The sequence below is a fragment of the Vicugna pacos genome, chromosome 16 (assembly GCF_048564905.1).
Source record: "Vicugna pacos chromosome 16, VicPac4, whole genome shotgun sequence".
Taxonomy (NCBI): Eukaryota; Metazoa; Chordata; class Mammalia; order Artiodactyla; family Camelidae; genus Vicugna; species Vicugna pacos.
Window position 1 is genome coordinate 62,211,585 of NC_133002.1, and position 22,613 is coordinate 62,234,197.

The following is a 22,613-nucleotide window of genomic DNA, read 5'->3' on the forward strand; positions in this document are numbered from 1 at the left end:
AGCACTGGTTTACCATGGCAAGGTAGGTTTTCAGCTACAAGGCAGAACGAACAGACCCAGCCTTTATTTATCAAGAACATGGTGTTGAAAACAGCGCGGCCTAAAAGCCAGGCGAGCTGTGCAGGGAGCGTCAGCCACAGCAGCATGGTACCGGGCGGGCACCCCCGCCCCATCTCACCTTATTTCGACTGTATCGAACTGTACCCTTCCGGGTGTCCTCCGAGACCAGATCTGTGAATATCCAGCCCACCTGCATTCAAGAGAAAAATGCCTTGAGTCTCTCCCTGAAGCACACGATGACTGTCTTCCAGCTTCCGCCCCTGAGCTAAGACCCCGGTCCTCAGCAGGGCCCCTGGGAGCTGGTCCCTTCCTCCCAAGTGAGTCAGCTCCTCAACCCAGCATCAGCCACACCAGGGCTCTCACACCCTCCTCCGCGGACACTAGCCACCACCCTGAGTTCTGCCGGATGGGGACAAGTGCAAATGGGAAGAGCCTGTTTACTCCTCAGGAACCCTCCTCGGCACCACCTCCATGCCAGCACGGGGCCCAGGTGAACCAGAGGAGCAGCACATCAGAGAAAAGGGAATTTACACCGAGAGGAAAGCAGACAACCAGCAAGCAGAGAAAGACCGACGCGAGAGCTCTCCCTGTGACACAGGAAAGCAGACTCCCTAGAGAAGGCATTTACTTAAAATAAAGAGTGACAGAACAGAGCCCTCGCCCAGCCGCTCTGAGCTCAGACGCAGACTGAAGGAAGCACATGAGGGTACTGGGATCGGAAACGTCCGGCCCAGAGCTCAAGGTGGCTCGGCCTCCCCGGCACGGGGTAACCGGTCGGCCTTCCAGAACCAGAACCCGGGCGGGAGGTGTGAGAGCGGGCTGGGGTCCAGGCGCACACTGGCTGGTGTGCTGCCGCCACCCCCCAGCACAGCCTCAGCCCCGCTCTTCAGCTCCCTCTCCTGCAGAGACGACCAAGCAAAGGTGGAGACTTTCATCTTCTCTACACATGCCCAAATGAATAAAACCCCCAAGGAGGGCGACGGTGGAGAAAATGAGACTTGAAGGATAAATGTAATTAAGCAGCAAATGAGGCAGAACCAAAATCAAGGTGAGAAAAGTAAGGGCTAAGGAACCAGAATTTGCAGAAAAGCATTTAAGTAATTTGAAGATCCTCTATTGTGACTACACCTGTCGCGACCCAAACGTTTACAGCAAACACAGGTTTAAAAAAATTACACCAATTTCTCTTTCGAACAAGAGAAACTTCCAGAATTTAAACCAAAATATGACCCTAAATCAAGATGCCTACTTCTTGTTAGGAACAATAAAACATTATTTTTTCTTAAAATTGTTTTCTTAAAACGACACAATGACTTTGCTCTACAGCATTCCTGGGGTATAAATACAAAGCACGTCTCCAGTGTTCCCCCATTTATCTATAGGGAGTCATTTTTCATTGTCTAAGTTGATTGGGAAATGAAAGATGAAACTCATGCAGCTATCAATAGTGAACTTCTAAGATGCGTTCAAATCCACAGATCAACGCCACCTGTAAGAATCCATCTGCAAGGTTCCTGGTAACTTCTTCGAGGGTGTCAGCTAAACTAGAGCAACAGGTTCAAAATGAAAATTCTCCCCCGACTTCTAACTGCCCAGTAAAACTAGGAAGGCTTCCGTATTCTGATGCCTCAACCATCAGCAGGAGATTGAGTGAGGACTGAAGAGGGACCACAAGCAGCTCCCAGTGCGGAGGACAGAGAATGGTCAGCGTGACACAGACCCAGGAGGATCTGCCTCACTGCGGGGGACAGAGAACGGTCAGCGTGAACAGACTCAGGAGGATCTATCCTAGTGGGGGGTGGCGGCACACACAGCCTGGCATCCAGGTCCCCCCCGGGCAGGAGGAAGGGTCTTGCCTCCAACAGTTTCTTTCCCTCCCACTCTGAGGCAGCCCTCATGAAGTACGGCTGGTGGACTGGAAAGTAACAGCCCCTGCACTGGGACCCTTTCTTTGGCACCCATCAACACAAGCGAGGCTTCGGGTCTGCACCCGACCTTGTGCAGCTGGAAGTTCAGCCCCAGATGAGGCCTGGCCGTGCCATCCCCCAGACGTCCCCAGTATGGAGCCCAGACCCGCCCTCAAAGGCAAGAATGCTCAGTACCTTCCTCAAGCCAAGTTTGGCAGCAATTTCATCAACCACTTCGGCCTTTGGGTCTTCAAGAAGCTCCAAGCTATTCTGTGTACCAATCTGTTGGGCATGGAAGAGACGCATTTTGAGGAGTGAGCTCAGAGAAAGAACGCTGCGCTGCCCCAGGCCAGAAGGCAGCAGCAAACGCTCCAGACAACCAAGTAACACGCGCCAAGCCCTCCAGGCTGCTCCCTGCCAGGACTGTGCTGTGCTTTCAAGCAAGCTTCCCGGAGGCCATGAAAAGGCGGTAGGCAGGCTGGTTCATGTCGGACAGCTCTGTGTGAAACGTGGGGTCGTTCAGGACTAAGGAAGGCTCACTGCGCCTTAAGATTCCTTCCTCGGGGATAGAAGTTAGTTTCAAACCTTCCCTGTATAAATAGTTTCACTCCAAATAGGCTTGGCTAGATCACGCAACATGAGGGCTGTAAGGTAACATTCGTGCCCAGAAGACAGCCCTGGGAAACCTGGATGAGCTCCTGCAGGGACAGCGCTTAGCTTCCAGGCAAGCAGGGCCGCAGAGCAACCGACACACACACCCTGAGCCAACTGAAGGCACTTCACGTCGGTGCCCTGCTGAGCGGCAGGGGCAGTGCTGGGCTCAGGGCAGCAGACAGGCGTGGGCTGGCTGCACGCAACTTAACGCTGGCCACGGGACCACTTCCTGCAGGGGACAAAGCCAGCTTGTGGTCACTAAGGCTGGCGCTGTACCGACCCGAAGACCCAGCGGTAGAACAGGAAAGTGACGGGGATCCCCAGTCGAGCTGTGCTAACTGGGCACCATCCCTGTACATCTGTCCAGTTCTGGTAAAACAACAGAAGAACTGCACGTTCTGGGTACTACCCATGGGAGATCACCACCACCTCCAGAGCACAGTCCACGTACAGACTCAGGAGAGACCTCAGGACTCTGTCTCCTGACGTGTGGCAACGTGCACGCTGAGCTTTAACGAGCTGGGGGTAATCAGAGGTCAACTCTTTCCATCTCCAGGATCCCCAGACTGGAAGCTCTGATGCTACTTTCAGTGGCTGGACACCAGAGCTTTCTGTCCCACTTTTTTGTTCAATCACACTCTGCATAGAACTGTTCAGACTCTTCACGAGAGGGACCCTCACAAAACCGCACTGAGCATTCTGTGCTTCCAAGAGCACCCCCGCTTAAAGCGCGACTCTGCACCTGCAGGGGCAGAGTCCCTGCAGCCATCTTGAGTCGCCTTTCAACTGAACCACCACAAAAGGCCCTGCACTTCAACTGCAGCTCTCAATACATGATGAAGATGTCTAAGGTGGGCAGACCACACAAAACCTGCATAAACATAGCCAGGGAAGGAAAGACGAGGCATCTGTGCAGGAGCCTCAAGCCTGCGCACCAGCAGCGGCCACAAGGCCCACAGCCCCAGAACCTGGCTGGTTTAGGGAGGAGACCCATCACGGCGAGACCCCGTGCACACGGCGCCCGGGGACACGAGTGTGTGCACTGTGGTCCCCGAACAGGCAAAGGAGGGGCTAGTATGAGTATCTGTGGGTCCGCCTACATTAAAACACCAAAATTTAGAGGTCTAAACCAAAAATTGTTTAAAGGGGGGACCCTGGGAGGGGAGAGGAAATCGGATGAAGGGGAATACACTGTTTGCACATCTGCCTTTGCAAATGTGCAGGGTTTTTCTCTTTTCCACCTGTTTTTTAAATGAAAAATTTCAAACATACAGCAAAGTTTAAAGACTTCTACAGTGAATGTTCACAAACCCACCACCAAGGCTCAGATATTTAACATTCACTACGTTCTGGTCGCCCTCCAGTCAGCCTCGGTCTGTCATGGTTCTGCTGCATCTACACACACCCGCAGGCACAGGCCCCTCCCCAGCTATCTCAGCGTGGCGTGAACCAGCATTCAGCACGGCTCCAGTCTCCACTTTCGTAGTAAATTTATATAATGAAGTAAGTATTTTACATAACATACACCATATGACCACATAAATATCTTACATAACTGTACACCAAGTTAAAAAGTACATATATGTAAAACCAATCCCTAAGTACTAAAAATAAAACAGTAAATGTAAGTCGCTGGTGGCACACTCAAACAGAGGAGCCCTTCCGTGGGAGCTTAGAGCATAGTAGTCGACTGCCGGTCCCCAGTGGGACACACCCTAGGGGCCAAAACAACCCCTTCAACTGTGTGTGTGTGTGTGTGTGTCTGTGTGTGTGTCTGTGTCTGGTGTGTCTGTGTCTGTGTCTGGTGTGTCTGTGAGTGTCTATCTGTGTGTGCGTCTGTGTCTGCGTGTACAGAGAGATGGAGACTGGGGAAAGGACGCAGCGAGGGAAGCAACGTGCCCTCTGAGAAGTGCCCCCGCCCCCGCCCCCCGCAGAGCCTCTGAAACACAGACACGCAGAGGCCCGCAAACTGTAACCCTGCTCACAGCTACCTGAGGAGGTTCGTAAATGGCAGCTACTTCGGCCCTGATGCCGAGAGGAATGTCTTTGTGCTCCGTGTACCGTCCGTACAGGTACCCAAAGTGCTGGTTCCCCGTCTTCCTCCAGAAGTCGAGGAAGCGATCGGCCACCGTGTGGTTCTCAAACATGATGTTGTCCACGTGTCTGTATTTCTGCAGAGTTAACAACAATGGGCTAAATTAAAACACTCCATCAAAAATATACAATTAGCTTAGCACAAATCATTCGTAAATGCCGTTTACCTAGCTCCACGTGTGCGTGTGCACACAAATGCACACACACACACTTAAGAGTGTGCTCTGCCCTTAAGGCCACTTCAGATTCCAGAGGGCAGGAGGGGTTGGAGTGGGATTCCTCAACAAATTAATTCAGATTATTCTTAGTGGAATTTCTCCTAAAATACAGGTTTTCACAATCTCTAGGGTAAAAAAAATGGAAGGAAGACGGGAGGGAGGCTGAAAAAGAGGAGAGGGATGGGGGAAGAAGAGGAAGAAGCTCTCAGACGGCCAAGGGCGCAGTGGCACTCTCTGAGGGGCTAAGCGGCGGCAGGCGGCAGGGAGGGGGGGCCGGGCATTAAGAGTGGAAGCGGCCAGAGCAGCCTCACATAAGTCTCCCTCATGCTCTCCCTCCTTCCCAAGCCCAGCCCCTTTCTTAACTGGCCCCAGACAGATGCCCTGAGCTGCTCCCAGGACAGTTCTGTTACCAACTGCCAGAGCCCCAGTTTCTTAAAAGGCAAGGTCACAACCACTGAGCATCTTAAAAAATCACCAAGAAAATTCTGCCTCACACAAGGCAACAAAACAGAAAACCGAAGGCTCCCCTCTACGCTTGGCGGAGCCGGAGATCTTATAAATAACTCCTTCTGTGTGTGAGTTCCACAGAAGGGTCAGTTGGTCAGTCTGAAAACACCCGAGACCCCGCCACCTGCAACGCACACGGCACCTCTCAGTCGTGAACACAAACCCACTGCTCCCGCGCTGGCAGGCCCGGTGGCGTCTCACCTGTCTGTTCAGCGTGATGGCGCTTGGCTGGCACTTGGTACAGATGCCGCTGGGCCACGGAAGGTGCCCCTCACACCCTGATTTGATCTTGCAACTGATGTTTTCCAGGGCAACAAACTTACCCCTGAACAAGAAAAGGCCACTTAGTTAAACATTACAGTGGTGAAAGGTTAGCAGAAGGCGGGAAATGTAACGTCAGATGTCTTGCTCCTCCTGGACGGAGTTCTCGGGTGCTAAGCACGCGGCGGCAGCAGCAGGGGACACGCTCAAGCCCGTCCTCCTGGGGCTCCAGCTGCTCTCTGCAGCGCCTGGGCCGCACAGGGCTACAGAACTATTTTCCTACAAAACAGCTTTAACCCTCACCATCACCAGCACCCACAGGGATCTTCCAGGGTACTGCCGAGTATCTACCGACCCAACCTGAGCCCTGAGAGAAAATGGGGCTCTTTCCACGTTTCATCAGCTTCTCAGAAACACTGACGTTAGAAGTCTAGTCCTCAGGCTTCTGTATAAAGTTCTTATTCGTAGTAAAATCCTGATTAGGACACACAACAAAGATACCTTCACTCTCCCTTCAGCTAAGATAAAAACCACTGACGGAAGATGGCCAGCGAGGAAGCCCTGGGCCCCACTCTGAACCTGGGGTGAACGTGCACAAGTTACTTCACCCTCTGCCAGTCTCCTGTTCACAAAATGGTCCAACGATTCAGTCTTGTCTTCCCAAGCCAGCAGCGTGCTGGAATGAGGGCGCCTGGGAGGCCACGACTGCCACCAAGCCTGCACGTTACTGACAGCGACAAGTGAGCCACGACCTAGACCAACAAAAAGCCAGAGACCCCAGCACACTCATTCTCTGGGTCAGAACGTTTCTGAGCTTACCCCACAGATGGGAAAGAATGGGTTTCTGCTGAGGTTTTTTTCCCCATCTAACTTTTTAAAAGTTATTTTAGGATGTCAGCAGGTTGCCCAAGAAAAACTACAAGCAGGCCAACACGACATTCTTTACAAAATGCTGCTGACTCAGGTTCAGCCACCGTCCCCTCTTGTTGCATGGATGGGATCATAAAATCATGGGATGAAATGTCAGGTGAACAGCAACAGATGGGCCTGCAATGGCGAGGACGTGACATGCTTTCAAAGAAGTCAAATGCTCTCAGCTCGCCCCGTCTGGCCGCTGTCACAGCCTGCACCCAAGCAGCCAGGGCACAGTCGCCCCCGCTGCCCGCCCGGCTGAGACCACAGATGGCAATGCCGAGACCTGGCAAGGCCAGGCCGGGGGAGGCCACTGACTCAGCCCCGTGTGGCTGCGACATGAAGCGGATGGAGAGGCAGGCTCCAGGGCAAAGGGCTGATGGCAGCTGCGAAGCGGAGCCAAGATGACCACAGGCTAGTTCAGGCTCTCCACAAAACAGAGGGAGAGCCCAGACTCTAGACATATGACTGGCCACCACCACACTTTATCTCATCCACCTTCACAGGCAGTAAGTTGCCAGGGCACCGCAAGCCCGAGGGAAGGCTGGCAAGGTGTCCCAGGGCCTCCAGAGCGGCCCCGCCAGCCTGGCCCTTGCCCCGCCTGGGCACAGGCATCAGAGTCCCCACCCGTTTCTAGACTTGGGGCAAAACTCACACATTCAAACATTCTGTGCCCAGACTCTGATCTTTACTTCTCTCACTCACGTGCCCAGGGGCTTGAGCAGCATGTGCCAGGGACAGAGAACAAACATCCGAGCCCCGACCCTCGTCGGCGCCGCCCCTGCGAGCCAGCTGCTTACTTGTCGGCCCCTCCGGTCAGCTTCCGGATATAGGCGTGGAAGGACATGTGCTTCACGGGAGGCTCCAGGTGGTTCAGGTAGTCCTCGTCGAACGGCTGTCAAAACACACAGTGGACGCCGTCAGGCACCTGCTGCTGGGCGCGTGAGGCCGGAGGCACCAGGCAGCTCCGCGCAGGGAGACGCAGCCGCCACTGCCTCACTGGCCAGTGCCGTGGCGTGCAGTCGGGGAGCAGACACTGGGTCCCCACTTATCATTCTAGGTCAGAGCCAAGTTCTCTGGGTACCAGTCATCTTTTCAAAGTCAAAGAGAATCTCTATTAAATACAAAGGTCTAAGTCAGGTCAGTGTCAGGTACATTTTGCAAAAAAAGAAAAAAGCACCAGAGGAGCTGAGCAAACAGCCAGGCTGGCCCTGCTCGCCCACCGCGTCGGCGTGACTCTCAGTCTCACCAGAATGAATCGGTACAGGAGACGTGAGGGTCAGCGCCAAGTCAATCACAACAGTGCCGAGCAGGAAAACGGCAGGCCTGGCTTCGTGCGGGGCTCAAAAGATTGTCCGGGGCCTGGGGCAAATGCCGCCCTTCATCACAGCAGCGCGGAGGCTGCAGCTTCCATTATCCACAGGAAGCCTGCTCGCATAAAGAAAGGCCCATCCTCTCAGGCAGCCCGCACTGGTGGGGACAGGTGGCCCAGGGCAAGGAACAAAGCAGCTCCTTTAACCCCAGACCAAGTGCAGGGACTCAGGGAGAGCAGGGACCCAGGGAGAGCAGGGACCCAGGGAGAGCAGGGACCCAGGGAATGCAGGCACCCAGGGAGAGCAGGGACCCAGGGAGCACCGGGACCCAGGGAGAGCAGGGACCCAGGGAGAGCAGGGACCCAGGGAGAGCAGGGACCCAGGGAGAGCAGGGACCCAGGGAATGCAGGCACCCAGGGAGAGCAGGGACCCAGGGAGCACCAGGACCCAGGGAATGCAGGCACCCAGGGAGAGCAGGCACCCAGGGAGAGCAGGGACCCAGGGAGAGCAGGGACCCAGGGAATGCAGGCACCCAGGGAGAGCAGGGACCCAGGGAGAGCAGGGACCCAGGGAGCACCAGGACCCAGGGAGAGCAGGGACCCAGGGAGAGCAGGGACCCAGGGAGACCAGGGACCCAGGGAGAGCAGGGACCCAGGGAGCACCGGGACCCAGGGAGAGCAGGGACCCAGGGAATGCAGGCACCCAGGGAGAGCAGGGACCCAGGGAGAGCAGGGACCCAGGGAGCACCGGGACCCAGGGAATGCAGGCACCCAGGGAGAGCAGGGACCCAGGGAGAGCAGGGACCCAGGGAACGCAGGGACCCAGCAAAAGCGCTTAGTCGGCTCCGGGAAGCCGCGCGTCACGCCAGACGGGGACTCATGAGCGAGGACTCACCTCTAGAGGAACACAGTGCACACACTTCCCCAGGGGCCCGTGCCGGCACCTGAGGGCACAGGAGAGAAACGTGGCGTCAGCACGCCTGCCCTGCTGGTGCTGCCCACTCCGGGCTGACACTTGAAATGCACGTTGTACCGAGCAGAGAGCTTCCCCACGCACGTGAAACTCCCTGCAGGGGTGCCCAGTGAACTGCTCTCATTGTGTGTACCAGGAAACGCCGACCAGCACAGCAAACCTGTGACCTCACGGGTACTAGCTGCTTGAACGACACTGACTAAATACAGAAGAGAGTGGGTTTCAAGCCAATTTAAACAGGAACGTTACGCAAAGACTAAGCTGGTACACAGACACGGCAAAACCCTGAGCCCAATACGTAAGAAACCCAAGTGTGGAGAACACCCACTTCGTGCACATTTCAGTAAAAAGGGCATAAAAGGTGGTTGGCTCTGTGAGTTTCTGACATTTTGGTCAGGGAGCCTCGGCGGCTCCACGCACACACTGTGACAATGGGGAGGTGACGCTCAGGTGGCAAGGGCGGTGGCAGGCTCCATCAGGTCACTTCCCACATGCAGTCACAACTCGTAGATGCACCACGTTCTACATTTCCAGGTAGACAGGGCCTGTGTCTCCTGACAGGCAGGCTCCTCTGGGGGACAGGTCGGAGCACGAGCACACGCACACACACACACGTGCACCCTCTGAAGGACTCCCAGTGAAGCCTCACGGTCGCTGGGTCCCAGGAGGACTGCAGATGGAGGCCGTGAGCCAGCCCACGGCCCTGACCGGGAAGTGGCCCCACGCCAACTGCAGCCTGGCACCCCTCAGGGCTCTAACCTAAGACGTATGAGCTGCTAACGCAGCACCCATCACCCTCACAGACGGATACAGCCACCAAGGACTCTACTGCCGAGACCAACCACCCTCCCTCAGATGATTTCACGTCACTGAGTGTGAGCTCAGCCTTTCCTACCTGGTCTCCTTAAACAGAACAGCACAGAACCTAAAAGACACACATGTTCACAAGCCTAAGCATTTCACACAACCAGGCACAAAGCGGCTCCTTGGGGAAGGAGCAGCATCTCCGGCAGAAAGAACATGCTGCGCAGAGACGCCGCCAGACGAGGTGCCACGGCCGCAGACCCGGCACCAGCAGGTGCCTAATACCCGCCCTCCTCCTGCCCCGCTGCGCGCACGAGGCCCACTCTGCACGTGCACCCAGGCATCTCGGGGCACTCGTGGTGAGGACTCGGTGTAAGGCCCTCCCTTCTTTCAAATCTCATAGTTTCCAACATTTGAAACCTTAAAGTCCACATGGGGCGTACACTAAGATTCAAACAGTGAGAGAAAGCTCACAAAGTAACTAGCACTGAAATGCAAGCTGAAAATAGATGGTCCAACCCAAAGCTCCTGCCGCCTCCTCCGGCCGCCTGCGGCCCCGCCCCGCCCGGGCACTCACAGCTGCGGGTCTCGGCTTCTGTAGATCTTGCCGTCCTGCCGGCTCAGGTACTGGTCGATCTCGTCTTCCACCACGTGGGGAGCGCCGCAGGCCTTCAGCCCCACGGGGGCCGACGTCTCCATCTCAGCCGAGGGGCCAGCAAGGCTCGAGGGAAACAGGAACAGCAAGTCCCCGTGCCTGTTCCAACGACAGCCCAGCCATGAGTCGGGGCCGCCCTCCCTCCCAGCCTGAGCTGCAAAGGAGAGCAGCTGACACGTGAGAATCTATGGCGCCTGCAAACTCCAGCCGCTCCACAGGCCTGAGTATCGAGGCTTGTGATTTTAAGAAACCAGGGTTCGCTCTCCCGTCTCCCCGTGCAGAGAACCGGCGGCAGGTTCTCTGGACTGTAATAGAACTTCTCCACAAGAACCCGGCAGAGTCCACGCTACGTGTCCACACATGTCTGGTTCCGCACAGAAGACCTGCAGTCCCAGGATGGACCGTGGGGCTGCCCGGCTCCCCCACTCACCTCCCTGGGACACATCCTTCCATTTCCTTCTCTCCATTCACACACAAACGTGAACACGACATGGACGGACATCCACAACTCACAAACTGAGATGATCAGAGACACAACTTCTGCATTTGTTTTTCTCTTTTGGTGACAAATACCCTACAAACCCCTCTGGACATGGTCTACATCTAATAGACGTCTCGCAGCGAAGCTGCTCACCCTCTAGCTACAGGACTCTTGGCCCATCAGTTCTAACAGATGTGCTCCAAGATGCACAGTGGACCATAAAGAAAGCATCCCCTGAGGGTCCCAGAAACCCACAGCAGCTCAACAAGAGCAGTGGGAGAACACAGCCCAGAGCTGCCCTCTGGCTGGCCACTCCCAGGCACCTGAGCTTGGCTGACAGCCGGTCTCCGGATCCGCGGGAGACGAGGCCTCGAGCCCACCTGCCCAAGGTGGGCTGCTGAGCCCGAAACGCCACACAAAGCCAGACATCCAAAGGATGTCTCAATAGCTGGGAGAATCCACCGGCTGAGAACAGGAACCAGGGAGGAATCCTATCTGCCTCCATCCACCCTGCAGCGGGGAAACAGTCACCTCTGAGAGGCAGCAACCAGAGGCCTGCTCTGCCACGCATCCAGGTGGAATCGGGATGCTCCCTGGTTCAGGAGACCAAAGACAGACATTACCCCAAGGAGGGCTGGGCCCACGATGCCCCCTTGCGCAGACAGAAGCAACTGCCTCTCTGCGGACAAGCCACCAAGCCCAGGTCCTTCAGGGCCCCCAAGACCAAGTCTGCCACACGCAAGTTCTCAAAGAAAGCTCCCAAGCGAACAAGAGAAACAGCCACCAAAGTAAGAGCCAGCAGACAACAACTGCCCGGTGTGGACACCAGGGGCTCCGGCTGTGGCGCTCAGGACAAAACATAAACGTGTGCGTGGAACGTTGACTGGAAATGGACCAGAAGAATGCAAACAAGAGGCATCCAGAAATGTCCGGGGACTCTGGGGAGCAGGCCCGGGGCCACACACTCAGTGGCTCTTCCAAGTCCCCTGATGAACAGGCTGGACAACACAGGAACCCACGGAAAGCACCGGCAACACTGCGACAGGATCCTCAGGACTCAGGAGGGCAGCACAGGTAAGAGACGGCCCGGGCAGAAGGCCTGTGGCAGGGGAACCAGAGTCCTCACAGGCAGTCTGGCAGGCCAGTGCGTGCAGACCAGGAGCCCGGAAGGAGCCCTGAGCACCAGCGCTAACAGCCAGGGTTGGGAGGAATCAGACAGACTCAGAGAAAAAAGTGGAAATGCAATCACTGAAACACAGATCGAATGGGGGAGAGGAAATATTTAAAGAGATAAGGGCCATGAATTTTCTAGACCTGATCTGCAGATACATCTTACATCAGGTAGCATCTCAACCAACCAACCAACCAGGGACCCACACCTAGACAGGTTAAACAGAAACCACAGGACCCCAAAACAAACAGAGCTTAAAAGCAACCGGGGGAACCAAAAACAGAGCCTACAAGTGAACGCAGAACTAGAGCAGACCGCTGAGCTGCGGCAGTGGGAGCGAGACAGTGCACTGAGGCCCACCTCGAGCTCCAAAGGGGCCCCCCTTAAAGACGGGCCAAGTAACTCGCGGGCAGTGACAGAAGGCGGCTCTCAAGTTGACGCCCATGCTGGTCAGTAAGCATCACGACTATCACTGGAAAGACAAGCTCGGGGATAATTCAGAAAGGCGTGCCCTCCGAGTGTGAGCACACCTCAGGTCTGTCTCCCAGCTGTCTCACTGCGCAGCCCCTTTCTGGTCTGGCCATTGGAACAGCTTTAGAAACACAGCTAGAACCCTCGCGGTGTCCATCACCTGGTGCCCGTCACCGCAGGGCAACCACGGGAAGGAGGCGCTGCGACCCCCTTGCACACAAGGGTGGGAGGCCCCATCAGGTGACATGACTTCCCTGGCCACACAGCCAGTGAGCAGTGGGGTTAGGAACCCAAACCTGTGTAACTCAGCGAGCAGTGACTCTTAGGACGAAGAAGTGCTTCACAAGCTGGGAGGAAGGGTGCCCCTCACCCCCTGGAGACGGACGTGAGCAAGCATGGGCCTCACATCGCCCCGGGGCGGCAGCAAGCAGGCTGCAGGACAGGTAAACTAACACTTTTACCCAGTACTTTTCCCTCAGTATACTAAACCTGAATCTGAAAACGAACACACAAACTGATAAAACAGCCCGTCACTCTGACTGCAAAAGGCACATGGCCCAACGCCGGTGAAGGCCGGCCCACCCTCAGCTGGGGCCACAGCAGCAGGCTCCCCACCGGCTCCCCAAGGACAGAAATGACTCAAAGGGTCCTGCTCACTGATCTGTGAGCACGTGGGCCCTGGCAGCTCAGACAGGGGCTAGCAGACCTTTTCTGTAAAGAGCCTTTGCAGACCATACAGTCCCTGTCAGTCACTCAGCTTGCCTCGTGGCGTGCAAACACATAAATGAATGAACGTGTAGAAGTAAAAGGACATACAGTGGGGTGGCGGGCCCAGCACCCCAGAAACTCCTTCTGACACTACCCATCAATTCTAAGGCACTCCAGAGGCTCCTGCGAGTGAGAAATACGGCGTGGGAGACGGACCCCTGTCCTGCGCCCCCCACCCCCCCATCTGCCCAATGGGCCCCGAGGCAGAACTCTGCACAGAGCTCCGATCAAGGCCTTTCCCTGCAGAGAAGCAGCTGAGTGTACAGCAGCACACGCCCCGGGATGGGAACTCCTACTCCTCGGCAACACCCTTCCCGAATTCTGCAAGTCAGTCAAATCGCTTACCAGTACCCGCAGCCCCAGTGTAGCTGCCAAACACCTGGCAAAAAGGACGGTCTCTGGCACTGGGTTGACAAACAGGACCGTGAATGCAGTGGCACGAGAAGGAGCTCGGAGAGCGCTGGGTGGCCCCAGGCACGTAACCGGGGCCTCAGGCCTCCCAACCCCGCCGCCCGCTGGACACTTACTTGATCTTCAGCAGGTTGAGGGACTTGTTGGATGATGCTGTGATCTCCCCAGTCTTGTTTCTATTGATGTAAACTGAGAAGCCATTATTTTGGAAGCCAAACTCCTTTGCGACCTAAAACAAGCCCCAAAACAGAGATTTAATAAAATATTTAAGTATTGCTACTCAGACCACATATACCAGATACACCAGACGTTATTCAAACACTCACTAAATTTAGAAACTCTCCTCATTAATCAAATTTCTCTTGTCATTTTGCTCTCTCATGAGGAAATTGGAGTCTGGGACCAGGAGAGGGGCCAGAGCTGGAGGGTCATCAGAGTTAAAGAGACAGGGAATCTCGGCATAGAAACAGAAACGATAAAATAGAATCAAGGGGAAATTCTACAACTGAAAATACAATAAATGAAGTGGAAAATTCATTGGGTGGGCTTATCAGCAGAAGGGAGATGACAAAACAAACTCAATTAACCTGAAGACAGTTAACATAAACAACACAATCGGAAGACAGAGATTTGAAAGAAAAATCAACCCAGGACAGTATCAAGTGACCCTCAGGAGAAGAGAACAGGGGTAGGACTGAAAAACCTTTGAAGAAAGAATGGCCGAAACCCTCAGATTTGATGCAAAACATAAGCCTAACAAATCCAGGAAGTTCAACAAAGCCAAAGGATAAATAAAAAGAAAGCTACGTCCGGCAAGTCGCCCTCACACCACTATCAGCCAGAGATCAGCGGAAAGACTGAGGCGGAAAGAAACACATGCCAACTCAGGACTCTCACTCCGGAGAAAATTCCCTGCAAATACAAGGGCAGAGTGAAAAGGCTCTCAGGTCAACAAGGCCTGAGCGTGTCCGCTGCCGGCAGGCGTCCCCCACAACATCGCTCAGGCTGAAGACCGCCAGGCAGAAGCGCACACCCGGGGGGCACGCGACAGCAACAGCTCCGAGTCGCGCGGCAGGGCAGCAGCCGCTGACAGAGGGGCCTGGCAGGGCAGGGACGGCACAGGTCGGCAGCGGGCCGCGTCCGGCTCAGCCCTAGTGTACACCTGGTTCTCCCTGCTGCTTTTCACCTACGGCTGATCTGTCCTTTAACAGGGGATTACTGACAAAGCCTAGTGATTACTTACTGTAAGGAAAACAAGAGTTGATTTGATGATTAAGTTTATGCACTAACCTTATTTTCTACTGATTAAAAAAAAATGGATTAAAAGTAATTCCAAATCACCTTGTTACTCAAATTCAGAAAATGACAGTAAAAAATAGCCTTTAAGACAAAGTTAAGATTTTGTATCATGTATTATAAATATTTGATACCATGGGATTTTTTTTCTCCAAGTTAAAAGTGTCATTAATAAAATTAAGTATCAGGAAATTAAGACCATGAAATTTGTATTCTCAAGTGCAAAAACAGAGGCGAGACTAAAGACTAAAAAGAATGTCTTTGACTTTTTTCTGAAACAGATACAAATAGAAATTAACAAATAGCGGCTTTTTTTTAGCTTTTTAAATTGAGTTATAGTCATTTTACAATGTTGTGTCAAATTCCAACTACAAATTGTGGCATTTTATCTATTCTGCAAAAACAACGTTTTTCTGTAGACAAAGCACGGCAAGCTATTGCCAAGGACGAGAACTCCTGTTCCAAGAGTGTCAGCTGTGAGTTACTGCAACACTCCCGGGAAGAAAGAAACGCGGCCTCCAGAGCAGCACGCAGTCTTGCGTGGCCGCCGCGTGAACAGAGTGGACTCCCCGGTGACCACGCGACCCAGCTCTGCCCTTTCTGTCAGGACTGAGATGCAGCTACCTTTTCAAATACGGTAACAGCAACAGTACTTCACATACCCTGAACCTCACTTTTGCGAGACACAGAAATGTATGCATTAGGTTCTTTGCTGTGAAAGTAACTGCTCCCGTAAGCTCTGTGTGGTCTTTACCTAAAGGTACAGAAACCTAAGGTGACAAGCATTTTCTAAAAACCTTAGCAGAGTCTTACAAGAGCATGACTAAAATCCTAAGAACTGTATTTCACACCTGAGGTAATCCTGATGTGTAACTAGCATAACGAAACCAGAAACATGGTATGGAGTAAAATTAATACAAATGTTTATAGTTGAAGGTAACAAAAAAGAAGGCATGGCCTGGTTCCATTTATTTTAAGTTCCAAAACAGGCAAAACTAAATGCAGGGTTTAGGAACGCATACTGAGGTGGTGAAACACAGGACAGGTGGGCACAACCCAACAGGGCAGGAGAGGGTGGCAGCGGGGGAGGGAGTGGGAAGGCTGACCGGTGGCTTCCGGAGGCTGGCACTGCCTCCACCTGGACCTGCGTGTTTGCTTCATCATCAATCTGTTCACATTTTCAAGCATTTCCTAGAAGGTATTTTACTTCACTGTTAAAAAAAAAAAAGTTTAAGGGGGGAGGGTATAGCTCCGTGGCAGAGCACATGCTTAGCATGCAGGAGGTCCTTGGTTCAATCCCCAGAACTTCCTCCAAAAATAAAACTAATTACCTCCCCCCTAAAATTAAAGTAATTAAATAATACAATAATAAATAATTTTTTTTTTAACGTGTAAGTACTGTAAGGAGAAGGCACCGTGTCCCCTGCTGCTGCTGAGAGGTCAATCAAGCTAGGACTGAACACGGCCACCAGCCCAGGCAGGTAGGGTCCAGGGTGACTCAGAGAGGGCCATTTCATGGGAGAGACGACAGCAGAAGCAGAGCCTTGGGTCTTGGAGGAGAGGGAAGGTGCCTTCGAGTGACAGACAGCCAGAAGAGCCTGTCTGGGAGGGGTCTGTGGTCCGATGATGCACAGAGAAGGAATTCTTGACTAGGAAGCATTAGATGGTCTCAAAGGAATCAGTAAATCAAAATTCTATGAGACAGTTTTGACACAAGCCATCTCATCACACTTGCAGAACCAACTTCCTTAGAGGGCATAAAGCCACACATTAAAGCAGGGTAAAGGCTGTCAAGTATGGAGACAGCAACCGAGAGACAACAATGTCACAGAGGCCAGCACACACTTTGCAGACAGGTTTGTGAGGGGACAGGGAGGCCATCTCAAAGTCCAATGATAGAGCACAAATGCACAGCCACATCATGAGTCATTATAAATCAGCATGAGTCCACTAACATGAGGTCCCTGGAGGAGCCAAATTCATGAAGACAGAAAGCAGAAATGGTGGGGGCCACGGCACGGGGAGGGGGAGTCAGTCCAATGGGGAGAGAGTTTCCGTTTGGGAAGATGAAGAAAGTCTGGAGACGGGTGGGGGTGACGGCTGCATAACACCGTGAGTATGTTTAACACGACTGAAAGGCATGCAGAAACACGGTTTATGTGGCAAATTTTATGCTTTTTTAAAATCACAATTAAAAAAAGATATGGAATGACATTGCAAAAATAAAAAGGAAATAACTTATTGAAAAAAAAAAGGATGTAAATCTACGCTTGTTGACATAGAACCATGTCCATAACCGTCATCAGGTGAAAAAAAGCGGGTTACAAACGATCACAGGTAAGATCTCACATCGCTGGAATGGGTGCCTCTTACAGCAACAGCGTCTTAGCAGAGCTGACACACCGGTCACTGCCTGGACTCACGCAGACTTGTCACCCAAGAAGCTGAACAACTGTCACCCCCCAATATTTCTACCAAACAAGCCATTTAATGATCAGTCAAGGAAGGAGTGGCGATCTCGGCGGCTGAGCCCCACGGGTGAGACGCAGGGAACCCAGCAGCAGCACCTGCAGAACAGGTGTCGGCGGTTGGCACGCTGACCCTCCTGAGAGGGCAGATGAGGACCCCTTCAAGGACGTTGACAGCTGAGACAAAAAATGGTTCAGGAAGGCTGGACTCTGAATGAAGTGTCACAAAGGGATCCTACCCACTTAATTCAACTCGGATTCTCCTCCTTATGTTTATATCATAAACACGATTCCAAATCAGCCTTAAAAAGCACTTTATGTAAGAATAAAATAAAATGCTAAATGAAAGCATGAAAAATGAAGAACACTAATTTTTATCATTACAAAGATAACACCTGCTTGCAATAAATTCAAATAATAAAGAATGCATAGAGGTTGGCAGACTCTTTCTGTGAAGGGTCAAGCAGTAAGTATTTTCAGTTTTGCAGGCCACATGGTCTGTCAAGCTACTCAGCCCTGCCCTGGCGCTCAAAAGCAGCCAGACAGCGCCTACAGCAGCACTCGTGGCCGCATTGCAACGGAAACGGCAGGCCAGGCCCGCGCCGCGGCGCACCGACCTGTGCTATGGGCATAAAGCGAAAGCCGCTCTCCTCGCTTTGGCCTTCCTTCCAGGTGTTCCCCCTTTTGAATCTCGCTTGTGCTCTTTCAAATCATATTCTGTGCTCCCACAATAGATGGGTTGCACATGGCTCTAATATTTTCTAGAACGAAGTGGAATCGCATTTTTAACTCCCCTTTGATAGACAATTCAAGTTCTCCACTCTGATTATTCACGCTTATAAGTATTACTCCTGTGACATCCTCTTCTACTTACCCTTGGGCTCTTGGTCCTACAAGGGCAGCAGTGGTCAGCTGCGACACATCTGACCCCCCAATCATGACAGAGAAAAGCAATGCAAGAGGCTGAACTTGGGAGGGGGCGGAACCAGGAGATGAGGAAAAGAGACACACACAGAGCAGGAAGGCGACGGCAGTGGGGCGGGAAGGTGGACAGCCCACAGGTACCTTCTTCAGAAACGCCGCAGCTGTCTCCCTCTTCGTTGCTGTGATCCTCTTCACCCCGTCGGGGGACTGGACACGAATTATCTGTCGTAAATGACACGAGATGGTTACTGCACAGACTAGTGAGGTCCTCCGACCTATCTCTGAAACTAGCACCTGCAGTCCTTCAGCGTTTGGGTCAGAGACTTAACGCCAAACTTCACCCTTCCTCCTCGCAACGCCCAACCCAAGGTTTCTAGAAGAGAAGCAGAGGTACAGTCACCAGCATATGGGAGGACATCCTAAGAGTACAGCCTGATTCTCAACTCCCATTGTCTCACTCAGGAAAATACAAACTTCAATTTCTAACCCTTATTTATTCGTTTATTAAGATTATATCTGAAAAAGAATGTGAAAATGAATACATGTATGTTCCTATGTGCCTGAAGTATTGTGCTATGTACCAGAAACCAACACAACGTTGTAAGCTGATTATACTTCAGTATAAATAAATGAATGTATATTTTTTAAAAAGTGAGTATATCTGAAACACTAGCATCTTTCTCTTCAGATGTACCAAAAGGAAAAAAAATCAGGAAAAACCCACCATGAGTCATGAATGACCAAGTTCATTAGAAAAGATCTCACTTTGTTCTAGGATCCACACATAGGTTAGACTAATTTAAAAGAATCACAGGAAATCTTCTAGTTTATTTACTGTCAACAGAAAGATTAAAAGAAAAGAAATAAAAGTGTTCAATACCATGGTCAAACTTGGCAGGATTTAAAAAAAATACTTTCACAGCAAGCCTGAAACAGGTGCCAGGCCTAAAGACACTGGACAAAGAGCACCACTTTCTAGACCTGACTTTTAGGCTGGTCACAGCCCTGCTGAAGGTGAGCTGGTCTGCCTGGCCAGCTGCACAAGGTCCTGCTTCAGCCAGGGAGCATGGAGCAGCAAGCCCTGTCACCAACTAGACACAAGATGCTCCGCCTGCCACAGGAATGGAATGATGGACAGAAAGTGCCACAAAGTTCTCCCGCTGTAATTTCTCCTCTCAGCAGTTAGTGTGCTGTACGTTATATTTAAAACAAAACTACACAGATGGAAACCACACAAGCAGTTGTCTTTGAAAAGGCTTTTACTGACACACATGACAAAATACCACAATGGCTTTTGATCTGTCCACTTTTATCACACAAATTCAGAACAGTCTAGATTTTCCTGGCTTGACTCTGTCTCATTTACTAACTTTCACTTGACTGGAAAGGGTTTACCCTCATAATTTTCTCAATTTTTAAGATTTTTTAAAATACTCCTCATGAAATCCCAATTGTTAAAAGGATAATTTTTTTTTTGCTTCTCAATATCATCTGTTTAGCTTTCTCGCTCATCTGTATGCACTGCAGACATTAAGTTTTTTGATTTTTGATTTCTGCTACACTTTACTCTGGATTCAACACCTAGAAATCAGCCTCCTGGGCATTAAGAAATTTCCATTGATTTGTTTCTGAAATCTGTCTCCAACACTGAGGCAGGTTAAGAAGTAAAGAGCTCTCCTTCTCTTTGAGGGGTTCTGTGATCATTCCTTTGTTCCCTCAGAACCATGAGCATAACACTCCGCTCCTTGAGGAGCTAATGGTCAGGATTACATACTTCTGGAGAGTTCTAAAGCTTAAGAGGTAATTCCCCTTGTTTATTTACAACAGGGCATGGCAGTCCAGGTTTCCAAGCCAAGATCAGTATTTAACTCCAAGAGACAAACAGAACTCATACTGAAGGAAGTTCTGGCTTGGCCTCTGACATGGGCTATAAAATAAAATACCCAAGAAGAGACTGGCCTGGCAACAAGGACACACAACTTCTTGGTAACTTAGGTTTCCCTATTTATAAGAAAATAAGCCCAGAATACTTCCTGGGGGAATCGAAGAACTGGTGAGATAAAAACCAGTTAGCCCACACTCTCTCCCTCCCCCACCAAAAAAGTGAAAATTAAAAAACCAGTTAGCCCACAGAAATCTTTAGAAGACCTCTTTATTAATAAATAATAAATTTCAGAAGAAGGATGTTTTAATTCCTCACAATCTGAGAAATTCGCCAAGGCAGTCACGCTATCAATGAGAGCACAGCCTGATACACACACTGGGAAAAACACAGCCTTCTCCAAAACAACTCTGCTGTCCACAGTTACTTCAACTCAGTTAAACACATCAGTGAAGAGAAAGTCTGAAAGCAGATCTGAGTGCTAACTCTAGGATGAGTCACCAATTGATTCGTAACTCTTATTTTGATTTTTTAAATTTTATTTATTTATTTTCAATCAGTCTTTTTCTTGGTGGGTAGAGTAATTAGGTTTTCATTTAATTTGCTTATTTTAACGGAGGTACTGGGGATTGAACCCAGGACCTCGGGCATGCTAAGCACGCGCTCTACCCCTGAGCTATACCTCCCCCTAGCAAATCTTATTTTAAAAGATGATGGCACATTTTTCCAGGGCATTTACTCCTTTTGCTCATCTGCAGGATGGGAACCAAGGAGGGGGCCCGCAGGGCCCTTGAATGGAGAGCTGAGTAAGGAGAAGTCGTTAGAAGAAAGCTTGAAAGGCCACAGCTGGAGGTCTTGCAGCCCCAGGACATCCAGAGAGCAGTACGAACGCCATTCTGGACGCCGGGCAAAACCGCAGAGGCCACTGCACAGCCAGGTTCAGAACATCACTTGCCACTGGGTACTACTTTCCCTTCCCCCAGGAAATCCCAATGATTCCGTAATGTTGACCAAAATTCCTCTGTGCAGCTGGTCTGTTGGGTTTTCTTCCTGCCACATAGACTTTTTTCCCCCCTCACGTTGACTTTTGAGAGGAAACTTTCCATAAGTTAACGCCTGGCCGGTTTTTTCTGATTTTCATTGGCTTTTTTTTTTTTTAACTTAAAGGTGGGTAAAAGGCAGTGTGTCAATCCCTAACGTCAGGTACCAAGTGAAGTCAACCTTCACAACATTCCTTTACATACACATAACTGTCAAACGCTCCTTGCCATCCCCAGGCCGCCGCTTCCCTTCTTCGCTGCTCCCTCTGCGGGGAGGGGGTCCCGCAAGGTCCCTGTTTGCAGAAAGTGCTCTCCCTCTGGTGACTCATGACAAGGCACTTACTGAAGCGACGGGAGGAGGCAGGAAAGGCCGACAGGAGATGAGGAGGGGAGACCGGAGCCCTTCAAGAACGCCCGGCGAGCCCCCCGCGACAGCCTACTCCCCCGCGAGCCGCCCGGCCTCCCCCGCCGGCCAGGGGCCGAAAGGAGCCGGCGGAGGGGAGGTCGGGAGCCCAGCCGGCCGGGCCAGCTCCGACGGAGGCGGGCGGGCCGCGGCGCCTCCCTCCCCGCAGGCCGCGCCGGCAAATCTGCTGCCTCATCCCGGCGCCCTCCCGGCCGGCCGCCCCACTCACGATACTCTCGGCCATGGCGGCCGCTCCCGTCTCCGGACTCAAGCCCCGGGCCGCCGCCGCCGCCTGCCGCCCCGCGGGCCTCGCAGCCCCGGCCTCGGCCTCGGCCTCAGCCCCGGCCTCCCGCCGCCGCCGCCACCGCCGCTCCAGCTTCGCCGCCCTGCCGCCACCGCCGCGACGTGCGGTGCCTCCCCCGACGCGCTCCCCCCGGGCCGCGAGGCCGCGCAACCGGGTTCCGGCCGCGCAACTAGGTTCCGGTCTGACAACGGCCCGCGCATGCGCAGGCGACCTCGCGCGGCAGTACGCGCGGACTGGCGCCCCCTCTGGCCACGCGGTGGCGAGACGCGAGAGCCCGAGCGGAGCAGCGGCGGAGCGCGCGTCCCAGGCACCTCGCTGGTCGCACAGAAGTAGAGAAATAGTTTCAGGAAGGTGACATCAGAGCTTCGTGGTACATTTTTTTAAATAAGGCATTTCCCCTGAATCTAACACAAAAGGAACAAATGAATTTAGGCTGCATTTTAGATAAACGCTTCTTTGCCGCAGAGATGTAACATCCTGGAATATGCATGCCCCCAGGGCCAGCTCCATGGGCGCCCGCGGAGTGCAACGCTCCGCCGTCTCTGGCTTGACACCTTTAATCCTTTTCAACGAGGAGCTCCCCATTTCACCTTCCACATTTTGGGCCTGACCTTGCCCGGGACTGTGGGGGAAACGT

At 52.5% G+C, this 22,613-nt stretch overlaps 1 protein-coding gene across 2 annotated transcripts in view; it reads right to left on the reverse strand.

The window, feature by feature from the left end:
* NPLOC4 (NPL4 homolog, ubiquitin recognition factor) overlaps positions 1–22,131 on the reverse strand; it is a 43,063-nt gene extending 20,932 nt beyond the window's left edge. Inside the window, exons 1-10 of one of the 2 annotated variants that reach the window (XR_012059901.1) lie at positions 21,902–22,073; positions 18,489–18,569; positions 13,776–13,888; positions 10,280–10,456; positions 8,821–8,869; positions 7,414–7,508; positions 5,642–5,765; positions 4,613–4,792; positions 2,163–2,249; positions 179–250 (exon numbers count right to left, since the gene is read on the reverse strand). Coding sequence is in view for 1 of the 2 variants with exons in the window: in XM_072939831.1 (XP_072795932.1) it covers positions 179–250; positions 2,163–2,249; positions 4,613–4,792; positions 5,642–5,765; positions 7,414–7,508; positions 8,821–8,869; positions 10,280–10,456; positions 13,776–13,888; positions 18,489–18,569; positions 21,902–21,916 (993 nt within the window). In the remaining variant the exon portion in view is untranslated. Of the gene's footprint in view, positions 1–178; positions 251–2,162; positions 2,250–4,612; positions 4,793–5,641; positions 5,766–7,413; positions 7,509–8,820; positions 8,870–10,279; positions 10,457–13,775; positions 13,889–18,488; positions 18,570–21,901 lie in introns of both variants that reach the window. The other variant, XM_072939831.1, reaches the window with a different exon arrangement.
* Between the last annotated feature and the right edge of the window lie 482 nt (positions 22,132–22,613).